Below are 23,116 nucleotides of genomic sequence, written 5' to 3' on the forward strand. Positions count from 1 at the left end.
GGGGGGGGGGAGAGAGAGACACTAGGCATTGAAAAAGAAATCATCTAATATTGCTGCATTCTAACCTATTTTTGATGATATAATTTCTGAACTAGGGTTTCATAGTTTCACAATTCTCACATTTCCCCTTTTTTAGCATGAATAAAATGGCCTGAAAGTTTTACAATTCTGAAGAAATTGCAGATTACTATGGGCTCTAGAATACAGCGATAACTGTGCAGAGTCAGGGGTTTATAGTGAAGGAAACAAATGTAACAATATCCTGTCAGAAGTCTTTTTGATAATCACATTTGCTGCACACCTTCAACAGGTGGAGTAGGAAACAGGGACAAATGATAGGCTACCCTAAGTACCACCTCCCATATACCTTAAGGTGGCTCACATAGTTGTTCATTGAGGGAGACATGAAAAGTGTCTGTCGAATGATGTGTGTGTGTGTGGGGGGGGGGGGGGGGGGGGTTGAAAACAAAAATTGAATTTGTTTGAAAACCAATTGTGCAAACTGCTGAGTGAGTGTGTTCAGGCATACCTCATTTGGAAAATATTACTGAACTTCTTTCCATGCAAGATAGCACACTACCACACTAAGTGCTTTGTATACATGTGTGGTTGGGCAAGAAGCCTCTAGGATGTTGGTTGAGGTGGCAAGGACATCCTGGTTGCTGTGCCAGAGTGAAAAAGAGAAAGTATGTTGAACAAAACTCTGCACAATGCGTGAACTGGAGGCATGCACTTGGGAAGTTATTATGGGCGATATACCGGATGAAAATTCATCTCCAGCTGTTGATGCCTGCATTGAATTTTAAGTTAAGTTACCTATCTTCCCATTTAGATTATAGTTAGATTGAAAAACAGAAGCAGACATGTTTAAGCCTGCTCTGCATATCTGATGCAATTCACCTGCTGTCAGCCAATGAGCATTCAGTTGCTTTTTAGACATTTTAAATCTGCCAGTATGAACTTCAGATATAATTGTAGTGAAATAGTGAGTTGTTCTGTATACAGAGTTGTTGCATTTGACACAGATAATTACTATTTCTCAACAATGTAGGTAAAGATATGTTGCTGTTTACTGTAAAGATAACACACTAAGTTGCGACAGGCACAATTAAAAGACCCTTACACATACGTTTTTGCCCACAAGCAAGCACACCTCATGCACACACGGCCTCCAACTCAGGCGGCTCGGACCCAATGTGTGTGAGGTGTGCTTGTGTGAGTGAATGAATGGTGTGTGTTTCTCTTTTTCCAACGAAGGCTGTGGCCGAAAGCTTATGGGGCTGTTGTTAGGAACTGAGCATGTTGCAGTTACTTGTGAATCCTGCCACTGAACGGCCCATGGTTACAGTTTCTTTACTAATAAATTTTTTTACTAAAATTGTAATGCCTAGATAATTTTTGGAAACCCTGTGTATATCTAAATTCGAGTTTGTGTTCTTGAGAATTATAAGTGGTTAACCTTAAATCTATGTGTTATGTCTGAGAGAGGGATTATAATTTAAAATAATTATGATAAAATACAATTATTGCTTTTTGTGTCCTGAAAATTTGTGCACTTATTTTTACGAATTTTATGTAATAGTGACATTGATATTGGCTTTATAATGAGACGTGATTTCTCAGCCCTATAGGATATTCTCAAATACAGTGTGTTTCAAATTGATTAATTTTATTTAATGGGCTATATTTTCAGCAGAAATGAAGATAAAAACTTGGGTAAATTTTTACTTACTTGTCAAAGCTATAAGTTAACCTTTGCACCCTTTGTAAATGTGATTGCCCCGGTAGTCGTCTCTGTAGTGGAACTATTTTGTGTGCCTACTCATTTGTTATACATTGTGCATTGAGTCAGGATGGCAGTAACACAGCGGCAAGCAGTGTTTTGTGTTCACTGTTTCAACAGGTGCAGTTCAGTTAAAACTACGTGTTGTGATTTTCATCGAGAGCACCACACTGCACCTCTTGCAGCTCAAAGCTTTAATACAGCCATTAGCAGTTTCAAGACATTAGCAGTTCCAAATTCACAGGCCAGCTTCATCTTTGCATTCAAGATGTAAAGCGTAGCCCACAGAAGTCTACTCATTGTACTCATCGAGAGTTAGGCATTCCTCGTTCATCTGTCTGGCATGTTTTGCAGCAACGTTTGTGTTTCAAACTATACAGGATTCAGTCACTATAGGCTCTTTGTTATGGTGAAAAACAACAATGTGTAGAATTTTGTGATTTCATTATGGTCATGGAGATGGAAGACAATGACTCTGTTTCAAGTTTAGCATTTAGTGTTGAGACCATGTTCCATTTAAATGGGGAAGTGGGCCACCACAACAAAAGAATTCGGAGAACACGGCAGCCAAATACCATAGTAGAGCTAGAGGAAATGCTCTTCGAAGGTACATGTATTTTATGCAGTTTCCCAGAAATCGATTTATGTTGTGACCTTTTTTGCAGGAAGGGGCAGTTACTTGAATCATTTGTCAGAATTTGCTGGAGATCTGGTGTTTTCCACATTTGCGAGAAAGTGTCAAAAACTGCATTTTTCAACAGAATGGATGTCCATTGCACTGGCTCCTTTATGTAAAGATCATTTCTTAATGGTGAGATGCCTCGACAGTGAATTGCCCATAAGAACTGTGTGGATCTCAGATTACACCATCTTCCTCCAAGGCAATCTGATCTGACGGTCTGCAATTGAATGTGGTGAGGGTTTGTGAAAGACTCTATATGCCTCCCCTTCCAACAACTTTGTGTGAACTGCAATGCTGTATAGCAGTGATTGCAATAACTTCAGATGTGCTGGAAAAAGTATAGGATAAGTTTGACTATCACATGGATGTTCATCAAGCATGTGGTGGAGAATTCATTGAACTTTGGGAAAAGTGAACCATAAATCTGATACCAAAAGTAACGGTGAAATGCATCCCAAAGTTATATGTGCATGCATGTAAGATCTAAACACATGTAAAATAACATTGTTCTTTTGAAAATAAAAAAAATTGTTGTCCAGTGCATAAGATAAAATGTTTCCGAAATTCGATCTTCATTCGTGTAGATGTTATAGTCTTGTGAAATTGGATGGATCTTTTGGATGAATCCTGTATTTCATTTCTACTTGGTGAAAAATTCCTGTCACTGTAACTAATGTTGCTAAAGCACCCTACTCTATTGGCAGTGGACTGTGAGGTATCTTAGCCAGTGAGTGCATTGGTGCTGCGATTGTGCACAGAGATTTGGTTTAAGAGGCATTGGATTAAAATCCTTGTCTGGCCATTCTGGTTTCATTGCTTTCAGTACCTTCTATCAGGAGAGGTGGCTGGTTGGTTCCCCTCTTCTATCCATACCTGAGTTAATGACCTTGGGTCAACTATAACTTTTCTTTGTAGATAGATTATTCGAATCATGACTGTGTGGGATACAGAAGGCTCCGTGTGTGTATGGGAGGGGGGGGGCTGCAGTTTGCTGTACATCATCAAGTGAGGGCATGTGCACTCATCTTCTTATGGAGGCTCTGTCCAGAAGCACACAAATGCAACAGAGTTATTTCTAAACGGGTGACAATAGCGTGTGTCCAGAGCCCATCCTTGCAATCGATCTGTGGTCTTTTCCAATTTTGATAGGGAGCATCAGTGTTGCTGCCAGGTGTCACTGTGACAAGGATAAAGCCAAAGATTGTAGCTAATTAGGTCTGCCACCATGCTGTGGCCGTGCTGTCAGAAATAGTTCTTGTTATTCACTATATCAGAGTGCAGTAAATGTGGGGTTGTGGGCTTTACTTAATTGGAAGCCTGATGCCTATTAACAACATTATCCATTGTGCAAATAATTGTGGCACTTTTTGTCACATATACCCATAAGGATAAAACTGAAGATATAATATTTGTCTTCTCATATGTTGTGAGAAATTGTATGCTAAGATAATTTAATGCTTTGCTGTTGCAGATTTATCTTGTTGGCCAAAGCATGTATGATGACGTGATAGTCAGCATGCCAGTTGTACCCAGTGCAACGTATTTGGCCCCATACACATTTATATTGAATCTCATGTAGGTTTTGTTTTGTTTGCTGAGGCCGAGGTCAGACAGTTACCTCAGTTTGGCAAAAGATACATTTAATGTTGTGTCTGTAGAGAACTCTTTTGATTCTTGAAGAAATACCACCAAAACATCTGAAGAAACCTGTGATATTAGGTTGCCTTTGTTTATCCATTGGCTGGGTTTGTTTTCTCTGGTATGAATTTTGTTTTTCAGAATAGTCTTTCTGTTTGAAAATTGTTCTCAGCTGTGGAATCTCTGAAGGACTCTAGTCCAAAGACCACACACTATGGCATGTTTATGGTGTGGTGCCATGAACAGGAAAAGTATCCATGTTTCTTTACCATTTAAAAGCAGTCCAACCAAATATTAAGTTTATGATGGACATGGAAAATGAAACCTTACCCTTCCTGGGTATTTTGGCACAAAGGAAAGGGTATTCAATGTGGGGGTGTAGCATTTATTGCAAACTAACTTACACCAATTTTTGTTTCCAGGCAACAAATTGGTAGCACTCCACCCACGCGCAAAACATGGTAGTGTATTATACATTCTGTTTCACAGACCAAGCGTGATATCCAATCCTGATAGCCTAGTGGGCAAGCTATTCTGAAAAATAAATTATCACACATTCTAGCAAAAATGCGTCCACCCAAGGAAAGAAAGTGAAGGAACAAAGGAACTCTCATTATCACACCATTTTTGCCGTAATTCAGCTGCAGACTTGAATGGTGTATGTTTAATAGATATGGTACTTCTATGGGGAGGAGATGGCAAATGATGTACTTGAGTTTGATATGCTGCTTAACAAGTGTGATGGATTTCTGCATACACATTCATCTGTAGCATGGTGCTGTAATGAGCAAGCTATTCCTAAATATGCGAAGGTTCAACATCTCACAGTTTCTGTAGCCACAACTAGAATTAAGTGACTGGTAAGTGCAGACATATTGAAATAAAGGATAACAGTACGTGGCAGGAACTGGATGTGGCATCAAGATTATTGCTATTACATGTGGAGATATCATCAAATCTCTCAGTAATGTTCTGGAACTGGGTAGATAGCACTCCTAATGCACTAGGCAGTTAGACGGAACAGTTGGCTGCTGTTCCTTCCAGACTATAGCCTATGAAGGACTCGCAAGATTGGGGTACCATTTCGCCTCATTTGAAGTAACATTATTGGGAGTACTTACCTGTTTTGTAGCTTAACATCTTACTTCATTATTGGGACTATTCATTGGCAAATACGACCACCACATCTGTAACTCAGTAGAACCATTTGGAACTCATTGGGAGCAAGTTTGAGTAGGAGATTATGGTGCTTTTTAAACACTTGCCAACTTCAACATACTTTGTAAGTGACAAGTACTTTGAACAAGTAGATGAGGTTGATCTGGGGAGCCCCCTGTCTTTCCTGTGGCCAACTATTTTGTGGTCTTTGAAGAGAAAGTGCTATAATGGCCAGTCTTACAAAACCTTCCTTCTTTTGGCGGTACATGGGACATCAGTGGCATGGTTCATGTAGCGGAAACACCACCCAAGTTTTTTCAACATGTAAATTCGCTCCATCTGAGTATACAGAGCTGGAGAAAATTGCGCATACCCTTCTTGAATGTTTGATACACAGGAAAGCTGACAGAATGCTGGGACACTGTCTGTGGCATAAGCCGTCTCACACTGATTCAGATGTGCAGGCTACAAGTTATCACCAAACTGCAAGACATGGTAATGTATTGTGCACTCTAGTTCGCAGACCAAAGGTCGTATCTGATCCTTATACCCTATCAGGTGAACTTCAGCGTCTGAGGACAATTTTCTTACACAGATCAACTACTAAACAATACAGATTCATTGCAAATTCTTGTAGAAACAAGTTCAGTTGAGAGAAAAAGAAATCTTGGCTTTATTTCATACTTCAGTGGTATTACTTCAAGAATTCAAGGGATCCTCAACATACGTAGCATTAAATATTGTATCGCTTATCTTCCGAGGAGCTTGAGTTTTGTCAAAAATGATTTTGGCCTTAGGAAGGAAAGTATTTATGTGAATCCTTGCCAGTGTGGACTGTCATATATTAGTCAGATGTGTAGCAATATTTTGTTGAATGTCATACATGCTGATGAGTATTACACTTAACCTAAGGGTTGCATCATGTTGAGATTGCGACTGGTTGGAAACCTGAGCTTTCCATCAGAGACCATATAAATGTAAACAGTGTATAATCTTATCAATAGGGTCTCAGGACTCCAACCAAGTACAAATTATAACTTGGGACCTTGGCACTAGCTGTTAGGAAAGTTCTCACCTCGCTCTCAAATTATTCTCGGGACCAAGAGCTGAGTGAAACATGAAGTGGAAAGCTCTGAGATATCTAGCGAGTCATGGAACATATATCGGAAAGGCAGACTTGAAGCCTTAGGAGGGTGAGTGTTCACTGCAGTTGACAAAAATATTGTCTCTATTGAGGTCAATTTTGCAATCTGTTGTGATCAGCTAGTTCGGTAGCCCAGACACAATAGAAATATCATAAACCTTGTAGCTGCAAATAGGCCGGACCTTATCGACAATGTCAGTATAGAAACGGATATTGGCGACCATGATGTCATTATAACAACTACGGTTACAAAAGTTAATAAATCAGTTAAGAAGGCTAGGAGGGTTTTTCTGCTAAAAAGAGCAGATAAGGAGTTGTTAGCATCTCACTTAGACAGTGAATTGACATAATTTAGTTCCAGTCAGACGGGCATAGACGACGGCAAAGTTTAAGAAGATTGTAGAATGTGGTCTGGAGAATTAGGTGCCCAGTAAGTAGATTAAGAATGGGAAAGACCCATCATGGTTTAATAACGTGATTTGGAAAATGCTGAGGAAGGAGAACCTGTTGCAGTCTCGGTTCAAAAGAGAATGCGCAAATGGTGACCTATGCTTGAAGCATACAACTGCTATCACTGTCATACCTTTGCAAAAGATCTGGCAGAGAACACGAGAAAAATCCGGTCCTGTGTAAAATCAGTGAGTAGGTCTAAGGCTTCCGATCAGCCACTTGTTGACCAGCCTGGAGTGGCAGTTGAAGATAGTGAAACAAAATCTGAAGTTTGAAATTTCACATTCAAGAAATCATTCACACAGGAGAATCGTACAAACAAACCATCGTTTGACCGACCGTTGAATAGACTCCCATATGGACAACATACTAATAAGCATCCCTGGCATGGAGGAACAATTGCAGGAGTTGAAAACAAACAAGTCATCAGGTCCGGATGGAATCGCAGTTTGGTTTTTCAAAGAGTACTCTACAGAATTGGCCCCATACTTAGCTTGCATTTATCATGAATCTCTAGCCCAGCGCAAAATCCCAAATGACTGGAAAAAAGTGCAGGTGACTCTGTGTACAAGAAGGGCAAAAGAACAGACCCACAAAATTACAGACTGATATCTGTAACATCAGTTTACTGCAGAATCCTTGAAAAACAGTCCCAGTTCGAATATAATAAATTAAATTTTCTTAAGACCGAGAAGCTTACATCCTCGTATCAGCATGGTTTTAGAAAGCGTCAGTTGTGTGATACTCAGATTGTCCTTTTCTCACATGAGACACTGCAAACTATGGATGAGCCTAGTATGTTGTCCTCGACGGTGAGTGCGGTCAGAGACAAAGTTATTGTCAGGGGTGCCCCAGCTAAGTGTGATAGGACCGCTATTATTTTCTGTATACATAAATGATTTGGTGGACAGTGTGGGCAGCAATCTGCAGTTTTTTTCTGATGATACTGTGGTGTACTGTAAGGTGTCAAAGTTGAGTGACTGTAGGAGGATACAAGATGACTCAGACAAAATTTCTTGGTGGTGTGATGACTGGCAGCTAGCTCTAAATGTAGAAAAATGTAAGTTAATGCAGATGAGTAGGAAAAACACACCCATAATGCTTGGATACAGCATTAGTAGTGTCCTGCCTAACAGAACCACGCCATTTAAATATCTAGGCATAACATTGGGAAGCAATATGAAATTGAAATGGAATGACCATGTGAGGATTGTTGTAGGAAAGGGGAATGGTTGACTTTGGTTTATTGGAGAATTCTAGAAAAGTGTAGTTCATATGAAGAGGAGACATTATATAGGATGCTAGTGCAACCTGTTCTCGAGTACTGCTCGGGTGTTTGATAAAAGAAGACATTGAAGCAATTCAGAGGTGGGCTGCTAGATTTGTTACTGGTAGGTTTGAACAACATGCAAGTGTTATGGAGATACTTCAGGAACTCAAGAGGGAGTCCGTGGAGGGAGGGTGACAGTTTTTTTGAGGAAAACTATTAAGAAAATTTGGAGAACTGGCATTTGAAGCTGACTGCACAACAATTCTGTTGCCTCCAACATTGCACATAAGGACCACGAAGATAAGATACAAGAAGTTAGGGCTCATGTGGAGGGATATAGACAGTTGTTTTTCCCTCAATCTATTTGCCAGTGGAACAGAAAGAGAAATGACTGATAGTGGTACAGGATACCATCCGTCATGCGCTCTGAGGTGGATTGCGGAATATCAATGTAGATGTAGCCGAGATGTAGAGGAAAGTAAGAATTGTAAAGTTAATGCAGTTAGCTTAGTTTAAAAATATAATAATTAGTGAAACACATATTTGAAATTCACAGACAGTTGAACAATTAATCATTAATGTAATTGATGTGATGGATGATCTTATTCTCTGCTCAACGTCTCAAATTCTGGAATCGAGTGAAATAAAGTTACCTTCACTTCCTGCACCTTGTTAATTTTGTGTGATATGTAGTATAGTGACTGCCAAAATCCCAACTTCACGGAAGCATTGAACATTGAATATTAATATGTTACAGTCATCCAAATACCATGAAGCTCTATACTGTAAATTTAATCTTCAATGGACTTTCACAAGCTAACTCAAGGAGATTTTTCTGTGTGTAAAGAATTAAGTTCAGATGGAACTGTGGATGCAAATGGAGCATGAATCAGTGAAAATTGTTATTAAACACTGGAAAGTATTTTTTTTGAATGATTTGATTAGCCTTGATTTTATACTGCAAGACATTAATTGATACTGCTTTCATTATTTTTATTTTCTGTAGTTGTAATTTTTTCTGAAAGTGTGTGTTTTCTGAAGTGTTGATTATTGCCTTGCCTTGAAAGATTCAATGCAGCAAACTGTTCAAAGATATCACATAAGTATGGTGCTTCAAACAAAACATTCTATTCCCACAAAGTTTTGGAGTACTGGTGTTTCTTTCTTCAAGAAAAGTCTATTTTTGGTCATAATTGGAACTTGCAAGATAATACATAATACTTTGTCACAAGAGTAACATCATGAATGACAATAATGCAACAAAAAAGTGTGTTCTGCTTTCATTCCCTCACATAGTATTTGAAATGTTTGTTTTCACTGGGTAAGTCTTTATACTGTACATTGTCCGTCCCAAAAGTTTCAGGTAGATTTTTTCAAGGAGATTTATTGCTTTTCAATATACAAAACCATAGAAACATTAAAAATACGTTCATTCCACATCTGTAAATCACTGTCACTGCTTTGCTCAGTCTGCACATTCTCCTTGGAAGGTTTCATCTTGAACCTCCTTAAGGTAGCATACTGAAGCCTCTTTTTGTCCTTCCAATAATATGTGGCGGCATCCCTTCGAACTTCTCTTCTCTCCGAAGCAAAAAGAAGTCTGGTGAGTACCATGTCAAGGCTGTATGGCGGTTGTGGCAGCGTTTTCATACTGTTCCTAATGAGAGAGTCTTGCACAGTGAGGGCTCAGCATGCTGTCTAGATGCAAAACCCAACTGTTCGTGATGTCTTTCCTGACAATGTTTCACCGTGTCCCGGAACTGAATGAGGGCTTGAGCACAAAATGGACCTTTGAGGCAAACATTCACTGTGAATCACACCTTTGCAAGTCAGTGAGCCTTGCTTTAACCGTGGATTTGCTCATGCGGCCTGCTTCAGGCAAGGCGAATTTTTCGTGTGTTACTGGCTGCTTTGCATGTTTGATTCAGGAATGTACTCAAAAATCCCTTCTCATTGCTCTGTCCCAAAAATTAGGGTCACTTTTGAGGCAGTCCAACAACTCGTGACATTCCAGCACACCAATTTTCTTCTCTTTTGCAATACTTTCGCAGCCACCTTTGCATGTATCTTTCTCATCCCTAATGTCTCTCTCAAAATGGAATAAACTTTAGATTTCAGCGTATTACATTTCAGCATATTACAATACTCTGCTAACATTATTTTGCTCATGCTTCTACCCTCATTCAAAGCTTTGTGTATTATCTCCACATTTTTGTGCCTTTGGAATGTCCACTGATATCTGAAGCACTCATTGTAATCAATGTTTTATTGGTCCTCACGAAACATCTGGTGCCCCTCATAATTCTTGGCTGTACATGGATTCTCCTTGAAGGCGTGCTGAATCAGGCCAACTGTCCCAGAGCTTGATTTTTTGAGGCTAATGTAAAATTTGATTGCATATCGCTGCTTTATTAACTATTGCAACTTGTAGCTTGATGCGTCACCAAAACACACATTTTCAGTGAAATGCGATTCTCACTGTCACTGCCCAGCGATGACTGAACCAAGTCCCATTCGTTCAAGAGACCTCATCATTGTTCCCATCAAAAACAGTATCGCTGTAGCCCTTACGGATCGCTGGACAATCTTATTCTCAAAACTTTTGTGACAAACACTATATTTTTCGCAAGTTCAAAGACTAGATTCAGTTTGGGACTCTGATACTTTGATGTGAGTTGTTCTCAGTGAACGATGCAGTGGGTTCACCCTATATTATTGGAGAACTACTAATTCTTCCAGTTGCCGAAGGTATGGTGAATATCATGATCACCAACAATACTGTCAGTCACAGGATTCTGCACAGAGCAGAGAATCTCAATATATGAAAATGGATTTTGGTTGTAGCATGATTATAAGTATACAAATCTGATTTGTTATTTATGGGTCTTAGATGGTAACACCTTTGTGTAGCACTGTCTTCTTTATAAGAGTACCACTGTATGAATTAAGACTCAAGATGCTGAACACATTTATGTTTGAAAAGCTTGGAGTGGACATAGTACATTGGTGTTGCCTACTGAAGGTGGTTGTTTGGTGTACAGCTGGTATGTAGGATTTCAGGATTACTCAAAACAGAGCTCAGGAGCTTGTGCTGATGTCCTCATCCATTCAGCAAAACTTGCTCTTCTTATGCAGCCTATCCAGGAGTTAGTATGCTGCTGGTATCTGGAACCAGGAGGACCTTTTCTGAACTGCAGTTGCAAACACGACCAACACTTTACCACTACTGTGTTAGACAATTCTATGAAGAGACCCTGCAGCTTCCTATGGGCTTACTGTACAAATTAACTAAAATTCAATTAATTGCTATAGTTATTGTAACCATCATAAAATGTCCTCTGTTTTGCTAACTCAGTACAGTGAATGAAACAGTGGACAGTTTTTTTCAAGTTAACACACAGTATTTAAGGGCTGAGCTGTTTTCTTGTTCAGCATGTGGTTCCTATTTTGACCAGTGCTTTGAACAATTGCCTTTGTTGCCCTCTATCAGCGACTCCTTTCAAACCTGTTTTCATGTTTTGCTGGTTTATTTCTCTGGGCAGTTACTCGACTGAAACTCAAAATTCAATTAATAAAAAATTATCCTTAATGTATGCACCCATATGCATTGCCATGAAGCGCCAGCACTCCTTGCAAAATAAGTCCTAACTTATCGTGTTGCTGTATCAAGCACTAGGCATATATTGACCCATCTTCTGGAAGTGTACTAATATAGAGCACTAGACATCTCAAAAGATTGTCTGCATGACCTTATCAGTGGATGCCTGTCTTGAATGTTTTCTTAACTGGTGACAATGGGTGATTTCATTCCATTCATTTTCTCTTAAATTCAAGTTTATGATGTTGCCATCAAAACTAGCCCATTGTCAGATTTGGTTTAAGCCCGTTTAAAAAATGAAAATTAATGGCAGTTAATTTAATTGGATGGATAAAAAAAAGTGTACTTGCCAATTGGAGGCAGGAGGAAACACATATAAAGGTTAAAGAAATGTGCGGGATTTCTAAGCCAGTGGCTCATTCTTCTGGCAGAAGGTTTGAAGGGGAAGGGAGGTGGGTGAAAGGAAATGACAGGTGAGGTTTAGGAAATGGGGAGAGTTCAGAAAAGTTGCCCAGAACCCCGGGTCACAGGAAACTTACCAGACGGGATGAGGAGGAAAGAGTCTAGTAAATCTTCCCTGACCCAGGATTCTGGACCACTTTTCCGAACTCTGAATTCACCAGTCTTTTCCTTCATCTCTCTTCAACCCTTCTCCCAGAAGAAGGAGCCACAGTTCCATAACTCACACATTTCTTCAACCTTTACATGTTTTTCTCCTGCCACCAATTGGTAAGAGGATTTTTTTGTCTATCCAATTATATTTTCAAAAACTGAGGTTTTTTATTGATAAATTAATGGTAAGAATCATATAGCTTCTGATTCTATTGTGAATTAATAATACTAATGAAAACGGTACGGTAACCTGCATTTTATATATTTGTTATACAAATGCGAAGTTTTTGCTTTTGTGCTGAAATATTTATACTAATGTAAACAATAAGCCACTGTTTTGTATATATGGCATGAGGGAGATGACATGGTGTCAGTACTTGCAATATCGTGTGTGTTTGTGTTTGTGTGTGTGTGTGGGGGGGGGGGGATAAATAATTTACAGAAAATTTAATATTGAATAATGGAAAAGAAAATGTAAATTATCCAGTAGTAGAGGCTAAAATCTTCTGGTTTAATACTGAGTGAGTCTTCAAGAAAATTTTCAGTTCCAATCAAATAACAGCAACAATTGTACTTTTATTTTTGATTACCATGACAGATTTTGGCCAACAAGGCAATTTTCAAGTATTTGTGAGTTTAGCATTTAAGTTAGCTTTGGTGGCTGAGACTGGTTGTGGTTGGTTGATTGGTTAGTTAGTTTCATGGATCATTTGTACGGTAAATCATGATGTGGAATGAGTCATTTTACATTCTTATCGCAAATTACTTCAAATATGTGTACGTGCTGATCATTTGTGAATTTTTATTATTTATTTATGTATTATTATTATTATTATTATTATTATTATTATTATTATTAGTAGTAGTAGTAGTAACAAAAGTAAATACAGATGTGAGTTAGTAATTGCTATCCACCATATTTACACATTACAATAATAGAAATTCTTCTATGGAAGGGAAGGAGATGTCAAGGAAAAACTTCTTCAGTTTTTTTCAGATTTTACTTTGCTGTGTGTTTGTCAGACATTTTATATCACTGGGTAAGTGATCAAAAATTTTAGTTGTGGCATTGTCCATCACTTTTTGTGCTAAAGACAATCTTAACACAGAGTAATAAATGTAAATTTTTCTTCTGGTATTGTAATTATGTACACCATTGTTCCTCTTGACCTGCAGTGGGTTATTTTCAACAAAATTCATGAGGGAATAAATATACTCTGAAGAGTAGTGGAAATGTGTTTTGTCCTTAAAGAGATGTCTACAAGATGGTCATGAGTGAGCACCACATATTATTCTTACAGTACGTTTTTGACCATTGAAGACTTTCTTTCTTAAGAGATGAGTTAGCCCAGAACATTATTCCATATGAAATTAATGAACGAAAATATGCAAAATGCATCAACTTTCTGATTTATCTCCCCCCAACATTTGCAATGATTCTAAGTGTGCATATTGTTTTAGGAGTCCCAAAATGTGCTTTTCCCAGTTTGAAAAAAAAATTTGCAACTGGTGCTGTTATTTGATTCCAAGTAATTACTACAGTTGTGGACCCTGCACTGTCATGCAACACAAGCTATACAAAATTTTTCTGTGTTTATTATCTGGTCTATTGTGATTGAATTGTTTGAATATAACAAAAGAGAATTAAATACAATTTATGCTGTTTATACAAGAACTTAGGTTATCAACGCAACAAATGTGGTGGTGTCCTATTGACTGGGTTGAATCATTTCTTCGTCTCTGAAGTCAGCTTTCTTTGTTCAAATAGGGAAAAAAGCATTTGAATGTCCAATATGCAAGGAAACATTTGAGCACGTATTGGCATTGAAGGATCATGTACAGATTCATTCAACTGATGGCCTCTTTACCTGCCCGCACTGTAGTAAGGTAAGGACATATAATATGTTTGTAGAGAGATCACTTTAGTATGGCTGATATTTGTATTATGGGCATTAGGCCATGGTTCAAGCATAATTGTCTGCTAAGTGTTTCATCTTCCAGTGCTGGAGCAATCGTCAGAGGCTTTAATGACTCAGAAAGCAATTACATATTCGAAAAAGCTCTGAATTGTTTATGTGCATCCATGCAACACTTTGTTTGTTATGTCATTAGACCAATGCATAAGATCATGGAGTTAAAACGACGTGTACTATGGAGCTTGTTGTGGAGAAGAATAGGTTTTTTTTTTGCCCCCCCCCCCCCCCCCCCCCAGCATAAAGGCCCACAACATGTCGAATTTCAATCGTTCTTCTTTTCCATTGATATTGGCTACTATGGTAATTATTAGGTGACACGAAATCCACACTGTCATAGAGAGACGAATTTGGTGGTTTCCTGGCCCTAGTGCATGATATGCTATCGCTGATTTATCTGCCTTGCCCAGGTGACAATCACTGTTCTCCACTCCCTTCCCCATAACAAGCTCAGTAGCATACATTGGTGCAATTCCATAATCTTAGGCAGCAGTTTGATGATGTCGTAAACCAACCATTGTGTGAATAAATATGAACAGTTTGGCTTGCTGAGTTTGGTTGAGTCAGTAACAGCTTTCTCACAGTTGTTAAAGACACTGATGATATCTCCAGTATTGGAAGATGAAACAGTAGGCAGAGAATTATGCCTAGGACCACAGCCTAATGCCCATAATTCAAATATCAGCAATGTAGCAAATACCAGCCGTGAAAGCATGCATTCTGCGATCACATTAATATTTTAGTCACTGTTGAGTATGATGATTGTGCCTGTGGTGTCCGTATAGTACTAAACCAAAACTTTTAAAAAGTACCAAGTTAAGTGAAATATGTTAATAACTGTTTCAGGTTTTTGATGGTTATTGCTTGATCAGGAAACACATCCGTGCATTTCACAATGACCGCAAACATGTATGCATTTGCTGTGGCAAGCCATTCCCTACCCAGGATAAATTGCGCATGCATATGCTCAAGTTAGTATAAAGTCCTTCAGATTTCTAGGTAATGTGAAGAAATTAAATTGTAAGGCAGATTGAAATTAGTGTTGTATAAGAATTAAATAAAATTTTTCTATAGAAAACTTAATATTTTAGCTATTTCCAAGTCTACTGTGGTAAAGTGATGAATTGAGAAACTGTTGGATTGTAGTAATGGTAGATTGATGTTCGGAAGAATAGTTGGATATATTGATTATATGCTTGTGGATGAACAACTTATGAACTATAATTGTTGCAAATGTGGTTTTCCTTTCTCAACTGTATTTTATCTTCCTGCCCCCCCCCCCCCCCCCCCCCCTCCTCTCTCTCTCTCTCTCTCTCTCTCTCTCTCTCTCTCTCTCTCTCTCTCTCTCTCTCTCTCCCCCTATCTCTCTCTATCTCTCTGTGTGTGTGTGTGTGTGTGTGTACTTTTGTTTGTATTAATTGCCATGACATTTATTCTGATAGGCACTCAGATCATCGAGAGTTTTTGTGTGCCAACTGTGGAAAGCAGTTCAAACGCAAGGACAAGTTGAAAGAACACATGAAACGTATGCATTCAGCAGAACGTGAACGACATTGTGAAAATGAACAGGAGGATAAAACTGCCAGTCTAAACAATATTAAGGAAAAGTCACTGATTATGGAATTAGCAGAAAAAGTTGCTGTTGATGCTTCGCTGCCAGGCCGGAAGAATGATGGGAGGTCACCATCACAGGTGGGCAATAATATTTTCAAATTTTTATTTTGCATGTAGGCAGATTCCAAAACAAAAGAACACTTTTTTAAATGTCATTTGACTTAAGTTCATGAAATACTACTTAAAAAATTTCAATCTTTCATTCACTGTGTACATAGTTCCTTCGTTCTTACCATTATTTCTTACCAAATGAATTACCGTATTTACTCGAATTTAAGCCGCACTCGAATCAAAGCTGCACCTGAAAAATGAGACTCGAAATCGAGGAAAAAAAATTTTCCCGAATCTAAGCCACACCAGAAATCTGAGACTCGAAATTCAAGGGGGGAGAAAAGTTTTAGGCCGCACCTCCAAATCGAAACAAAGTTGGTCCATTGTAATATGAGACACAATTTAGGTCAAATGAATGACGATACAGCTATAGTAGTTTGGTTCGAGTCATAAGCCTAGCAGTTAAGCTTTACCAGGTAGCCGTTGCTATGTGTCAGGCGCTCCGTCCGTATTTATACGGGTACCCTTCCTTTTTCACGTGCTTCGTCTGGTTTGAATTGATTGCTTACTTTTCTTTGATCTGATAAGTGCCGTTTTCTTTGTTATAGGTGTTTACGTCACTCAAAGCTGAAAATGCATTACTGTACTGTATCATGCATTGTTTGTCGCATTCTGATAATGGGTGTTTACGACCTGTCGCCGCTCGCGGCATGGCTTGCTTTTGTGCGCGCTACCGCCACTTACAATTTAAAAAAAAAAAAAAAAAAAAAAAGAGGGGGGAGAGAGGAATTGTCTCATTAGCGAAACAATGGCAAGAGACTGCTATTTGTTGTTACTTACACTGCTGCTTTCTTTGATAATGATTAACAAGAACCAAATAATAGACTGCATATGATAGAAGATGTTCTGAACGAGAGTTTAGCGAAAATTTTTCTCCGTTTGAAAACGTGATGGCTGGGTGTTGTGTGCTGTCCTTAGGTTAGTTAGGTTTAAGTAGTTCTAAGTTCTAGGGGACTGATGACCGTGGCAGTTAAGTCCCATAGTGCTCAGAGCCATTTGAACCAACCGTTTGAAAATCTTTGCAGACGCCTCCTACATTCTGCACGGAAATTAGAGTGATCTTAGATTTAAAAATCTAGTCAGTTGTCGTGCTTCATTTCTGACTGTATCACTATTCGGTGCAAGAATAATATGAATATAAACATGGCATGATATGTATATTCTTCCGCGTTTGCTGTTGTCTCACTCTAGTTTCGTAGTTTATTAGGCAGACAGGATTTAAATGAGATAGCAGCAAACACGAAACAATACATGGCAAAATGTTTATATTCGTATTATTCTTATGGAGCAGGGAATACTGCTTGTGATTCACGATTCATAAAAGTTCCTATTAGCAACCATCTCTTCTCACAGGTAGGAAAAAATTCAGAACACACAGTTGGCCATATTGACAAACATCCCAAACAGTCTTGCCAGTCGGATTTTCGTAGTGCATTGAAATGCTGCTACATTCGAAGCTGAACAATACGGAATTTGTATTTACTTCGTTGGATAATGTAAGAAAATGCAGTGGTCGAAAGTCAGGGCGGAGAAAAAAAGCTCGTCTTCCACCTTTTTTTTTTTTTTAATTTATTTACTGACACAGAGGTTTTGGTGCCAGTATTTATCTTTGTGCCTGCGAAGCCTTACATATATTCGACGACAGAAGTTAGTTGTGGCGGCATCTACCAACATTTTTCAGAACTTCCGCTTTGCACTCGATTCTAAGCCGCAAGCGGTTTTTTGGATTACAAAAACCGGAAAAAAAGTGCGGCTTAGATTCGAGTAAATACGGTAGTTGTAAAATGATGAGTTTGTAAAAAACATTTTTCACAATACAGCAGGCTCCTTTTACATATTTGTAGTTGATGATAATTTATTGGGTACACCTGACTTGGAGTGTCTCAGGAAAGTGTGATGGGGCCACTCTTGTTCTGTATATACATAAATGATCTGCCTTGGGTTTGCTGGTGAGTTAGCTCTCTTAGCTCTTGACATGGAAGAAGTTCGTGCTAAGATCACAAGTCTTCAGAAAATTGCTTCAAAAATACGATTACCAATATTGCAATGAGAAAACTGAAATCATGCCCATGATACCTCTTCGCATGGATAAAATCTTCATAAATGATCAGGCAATTAACATAGTTCTACAATTTTAATATCTTGGAGAAATTAGTTTGCACAACTTGGGTGAAAAAGCAACATCGTTAAATTGAACCAACAAAATGAAAAAAAGCACAATTTCTAACCTGGTCAACGTATAATAAGAAATGCCTGTCAATAGACATTAAGATCCAACATTACAAAACTGTAACTCTCCTGGAAGAAACTTCCAAATTAAAAATGAAGGAAGAACCGATCATCTCCTCAATACTGAATGAAGAATTATCAAAACATGCATTAATAAAACATACCAGCTTGATGGAGTCTGGAGAATCTTCCCTAATGAAACTGTCTATTGTAAGATTGACGCAATCACCAGCACAATGAAGAAGAAAAGAATCTCATATTTATTTCGTGCCTTAAGACTGCCTGACAACAGGATTTTAAAACAATTAGTGATGAAAAGTCTCAGAAAGAAGACAGGAGGACAGTGGGTCAAAGAAATTCAGGAAGATCTTGAAGCACTCACACTTAGAATTACTGAAGCAGAGAACAAAAACAAAATCAACACTCCTTATGAATCATAAATTTTCAGCAGAAATGATGCACAGAAGACCGGTAGAGATTTCAGACGAGTTAAGAAAATTGCGTTCGGAACGAATAGAAAAAGTACTGGGCTGAGTGCAAGAAGCAAGTTGTCCAATCTTCAAAGAGAAAATGAACATGGTATGACTCAAGTGGTCCAATGTGGCCAATCAAGTTAATAATAATAATAATAATAATAATAATAATAATAAATGATCTTGTGGACAGGGCGAGCAGCAATCTACAGCTGTTTGCCTGACAACACTGTGGTGTATGGGAAGTTGTAGCTGAGGGACTGTAGGTGGATATAAGATGACTTAGAATTTCTAGTTGGTGTGACGAACCCAACATGCTCTAAATGTAGAAAAATGTATGTTAGGGCAGATGAATAGGAAAAGCAATCTTTAATATTCAAATGCAGCATTAGTAGTGTGCTGCTCAGCACAGTGACATTGATTAAATACATAGATGTAACATTGCAAAGCAATATGGAATGCAATGAGCTTTGTAAGGTTTGTAGTAGGGAAGGCGAATGGTTAGCTTTGGATTATTGGGAGAATTTTAAGAAAGTGTAGCTCATCTAAATAGAAGACTGCATGTAGAACACTACTGGGACCCACTCTTGAGTACTGCTGGAGTGTTTGGGATCCTCAGCTTGTTGGATTAAAGGAGGACATTGAAGCAGTTCAGAGAGGCATGCTGCTAGATTTGTTACCGGTAGGTTCAATCAACATGCAAGTACAAGCTGAGTCAAAAAGGACTTTACGGCTTCAGAATGATATATAATTTTATTGAATAGATTACAGAATCAGTAGATGGATCATTTTGTAGCAAAGAACCTCAAGTTTGATTCCCATAGTACATCAGTACCCCATTCCTCCACCAGGAGCACCAGCGTAGTGCACAGTTAAAATGGCTACTTTCGCTGCTGCAGTACATGCTCACTGGGTGTTTTGGTTTCATGAAATGAACTCTCCAACAACTGTTCAACGTAGATTTCACATTGTATGCACTAAAGAGCCTCCAAGTGTGCCGACAATTTACCCTTTCACAAGAACGTTGTTGAGACGCGTTGTTCACTGTGACGTGATAAATCACATGTTGATTACGTCAGGTGTGGAGAGCTTTTAACTGCAGTTCACAAAAATCAACATGACGTGCATCTGGCGAGACTGGCATTCCACAAGAGACTGTTTGGTGAGTACTGCGTGGACATGTGCACTTGCAATTGTCACAAAGGCACAGCACATTAGTGGTGCAGGTAAAGTTGCTGTGTGGAAATGTTGCATCTGGTAGAAGATTACTAGACATTGCTGAAAACTATAATCTTCAGTGATGAGTCACCATTTCATGTCAGTGGTGTGGTGAACACACACAACTGCAGAATATGGGGCAGCAAAAATCCACATGCAACTCTCTAACATGTTCATGACAGCCTCAAAGTTAATGTGTTTTGTGCCCTTTATCAAACTGAAAATGTACAGCCCTTTCTTCTTCATGGAAAAAACTGTTACTGACATTTTGTATCAGGATATGCTAGGTAACATTTTAATTTGGATTGGCTGTAAAGGGCCAATAGCATGGTCACCTCGCTTCCAAGACTTTTCACCACCGGATTTCTTTTTCTGGGGTTCCATTAAAGATAGTATACATGTTCCTCCCCTACAAAACAATTTAGCCAACCTGAAAAATTGAATCTACACTGCCGTTGCACAAGTTACGCCCAATTTTCTGCAAAGAGTGTGGGAAAAAATTGATTACCACTGGGATGTTTGCCGCATCCCAAATGATGGTCACATCTAACCAAAATGACACTTGATGCTTTTATGTGAAACTTGAGGTGGTTTGCTACAAAATGACATATCCTTCCGATCCTGTAAATTATTTTTGTAAGTTTCTATATCGTTCCAAAGTTGTAATGTCCTTTTTGACTTACCCTGTATTATGGAGATGGTCCATGAATTGCTGGCCAGTATTTACTTTACAACAACTGACACATGGTTTGGTAAATTTGAAGGAAACTTTATATTTCCTTGTACATATCTACTAAAACATTTTAAAGCAACTATACTTTTACAGTATCAGTGTGCAGAAAAAGGTGTCACTAAGAAATTTGTGCAATATTTTTTGGGGTTTTGTAAGAGAGAAGATGAGATTATTTTCAAAAAACGCTGTTGAGGAAATTTAGAGAACAGGCATTTGAAGCTGACTGCAGAACAGTTCTATTACTGCCAACATACATTTTGTGTAAGGACCACGAAAATAAGACAAGACAAATTAAGACTCATACAGAAGGATATAGACGGTCCTTTTTCCCTGCTTAATTTTTTAGTGGAGCAGGAAAGGAAATGACTAGTTGTGGTATGTGATATCCTCCACCATGCACCATATGGTGGCTTGCGGAGTGTGAATGTAGGTATGGATGTAGATGTAGATGGTTACATTGAAACAAACTGGCTGGCTTTTGCTCACAGTATGAATCCACATAGACCCTTCACTGCAATTACCAACTCTGAAAATGGTGAGCTATCATCTGTGAAATGAAAATATTAGGATTTGAGTTCTTGCCAGGCTTATAGATTCCATCTGTCAGTTAAGTTCATATTGTACGCTCATTAGGAAGTGAAAGTTTAAATCCAGAGATCAACAGAGTAGTTTTTGTGGCATACCTTTATGTATCAGTTGCTTGATATTACTTTTACGATAAAGTACACTTCAGAGGTGCCCTGATACACACCAGGCATTCCAAAGAGTCAGTGTTTTCATGGTGCTGGATTCATTCTTCTTTCATGTACTTGTGGAGCAAGAAAAATTGTATTATATTAGTAGTTTTTGTGTTGTTTCTTCCATCTAATAGTTATTTTTTGACATTTAATTTTTCTCCCTTTTATGTTTAGAAAACAAGCATACTCAACATTTAATTCACATAAAAGATGTATTATTTACTATTTTCAGTGCAGTGAAAATGTAATGATGTGTGAATATTTTATCTTTCTGTATTTTGCACACAAAAACGTTAAAGCAGCTCATTTTTGTGTCAAATGATGATTGTTGTCTATCTTATAAGAAAATTGGCAGGAAGTAATACACTCTTAAGACAAAAAAATGGTGCATGAAGTACTTATCCAAATGGGACAGAAATCGGTAGATGTGATGTACATGTACAGACAAGCAAATGAGTTGTGTTGTTGTGGTCTTCAGTCCAAAGACTGGTTTGATGCAGCTCTCCATGCTACTCTATCCTGTGCTGCAAGTTTCTTCTTCTCCGAGTAACTACTGCAACCTACATCCTTCTGAATCTGCCTAGTGTATTCATCTCTTGGTCTCCCTCTACGATTTTTACCCTCCACGCTTCCCTCCATCTCTAAATTGGTAATCTCTTGATGCTGCAGAACATGTCCTACTAGCCGATCCCTTCTTCTAGTGAAGTTGTGCCACCAATTCCTCTTCTCTCCAATTCTAATCAGTACCTCCTCATTAGTTATGTGATCTTTGCATCTAATCTTCAGCATTCTTCTGTAGCACCACATTTCGAAAGCTTCTATTCTCTTCTTGTCTAAACTATTTATCGTCCACTTTTCACTTCCATACATGGCTACACTCCATACAAATACTTTCAGAAATGACTTCCTGACGCTTAAATCTATACTCGATGTTAACAAATTTCTCTTCTTCAGAAACGCTTTCCTTGCCATTGCCAGTCTACATTTTATATCTTCTCTACTTCGACCGTCATCAGTTATTTTGCTCCCCAAATAGCAAAACCCCTTTACTACTTTAAGTGTCTCATTTCCTAATGTAATTCTCTCAGCATCACCCGTCTTAATTCGACTACATTCCATTATCTTCTTTTTGCTTTTGTTGATGTTCATCTTATATCCTCCTTTCAAAACACTGTCCATTCCGTGTTAGTATTTTGCAGCTGTGGCTTATTAAACTGATAGTTTGGTAATTATCACACCTGTCAACACCTGCTTTCTTTGGGATTGGAATTATTATATTCTTCTTGAAGTCTGAGGGTATTTCACCTGTCTCATACATCTTGCTCACCAGATGGTAGTGTTTTGTCATAGCTGGCTCTTCCAAGGCTCTGTGAAATTCTTCATGCAGTGTCACATATCTCATTTCCTCTTCCATTTCCATAACATTGCCATCAAGTACATCGCCCGTGTATAGACCCTCTATGTACTCCTTCCACCTTTCTGCTTTCCCTTCTTTGCTTAGAACTGGTTTTCCATCTTAGCTCTTGATGTTCATACAGGTAGTTCTCTTATCCAAAGGTCTCTTTAATTATTCTGTAGACAGTATCTATCTTATCCCTTGTGATATATGTCTCTACAGCCTTACGTTTGTCCTCTAGCCATCCCCGCTTAACCATTTTGTACTTCTTGTGGATCCCATTTTTGAGACGTTTGT

General features: G+C 38.5%; 1 protein-coding gene across 3 annotated transcripts in view; it reads left to right on the forward strand.

The window, feature by feature from the left end:
- Positions 1 to 23,116, forward strand: part of LOC124619388 (zinc finger protein 160-like) — a 219,771-nt gene that overhangs the window by 133,483 nt on the left and 63,172 nt on the right. For all 3 annotated transcript variants that reach the window (XM_047145734.1, XM_047145733.1, XM_047145735.1), the window contains 3 exons: positions 14,104 to 14,222; positions 15,155 to 15,279; positions 15,751 to 16,000. In XM_047145734.1, the coding sequence (XP_047001690.1) occupies positions 14,104 to 14,222; positions 15,155 to 15,279; positions 15,751 to 16,000 (494 nt within the window). The remainder of the gene's footprint in view (positions 1 to 14,103; positions 14,223 to 15,154; positions 15,280 to 15,750; positions 16,001 to 23,116) is intronic.

The sequence above is a fragment of the Schistocerca americana genome, chromosome 6 (genome assembly GCF_021461395.2).
Source record: "Schistocerca americana isolate TAMUIC-IGC-003095 chromosome 6, iqSchAmer2.1, whole genome shotgun sequence".
Taxonomy (NCBI): domain Eukaryota; kingdom Metazoa; phylum Arthropoda; class Insecta; order Orthoptera; family Acrididae; genus Schistocerca; species Schistocerca americana.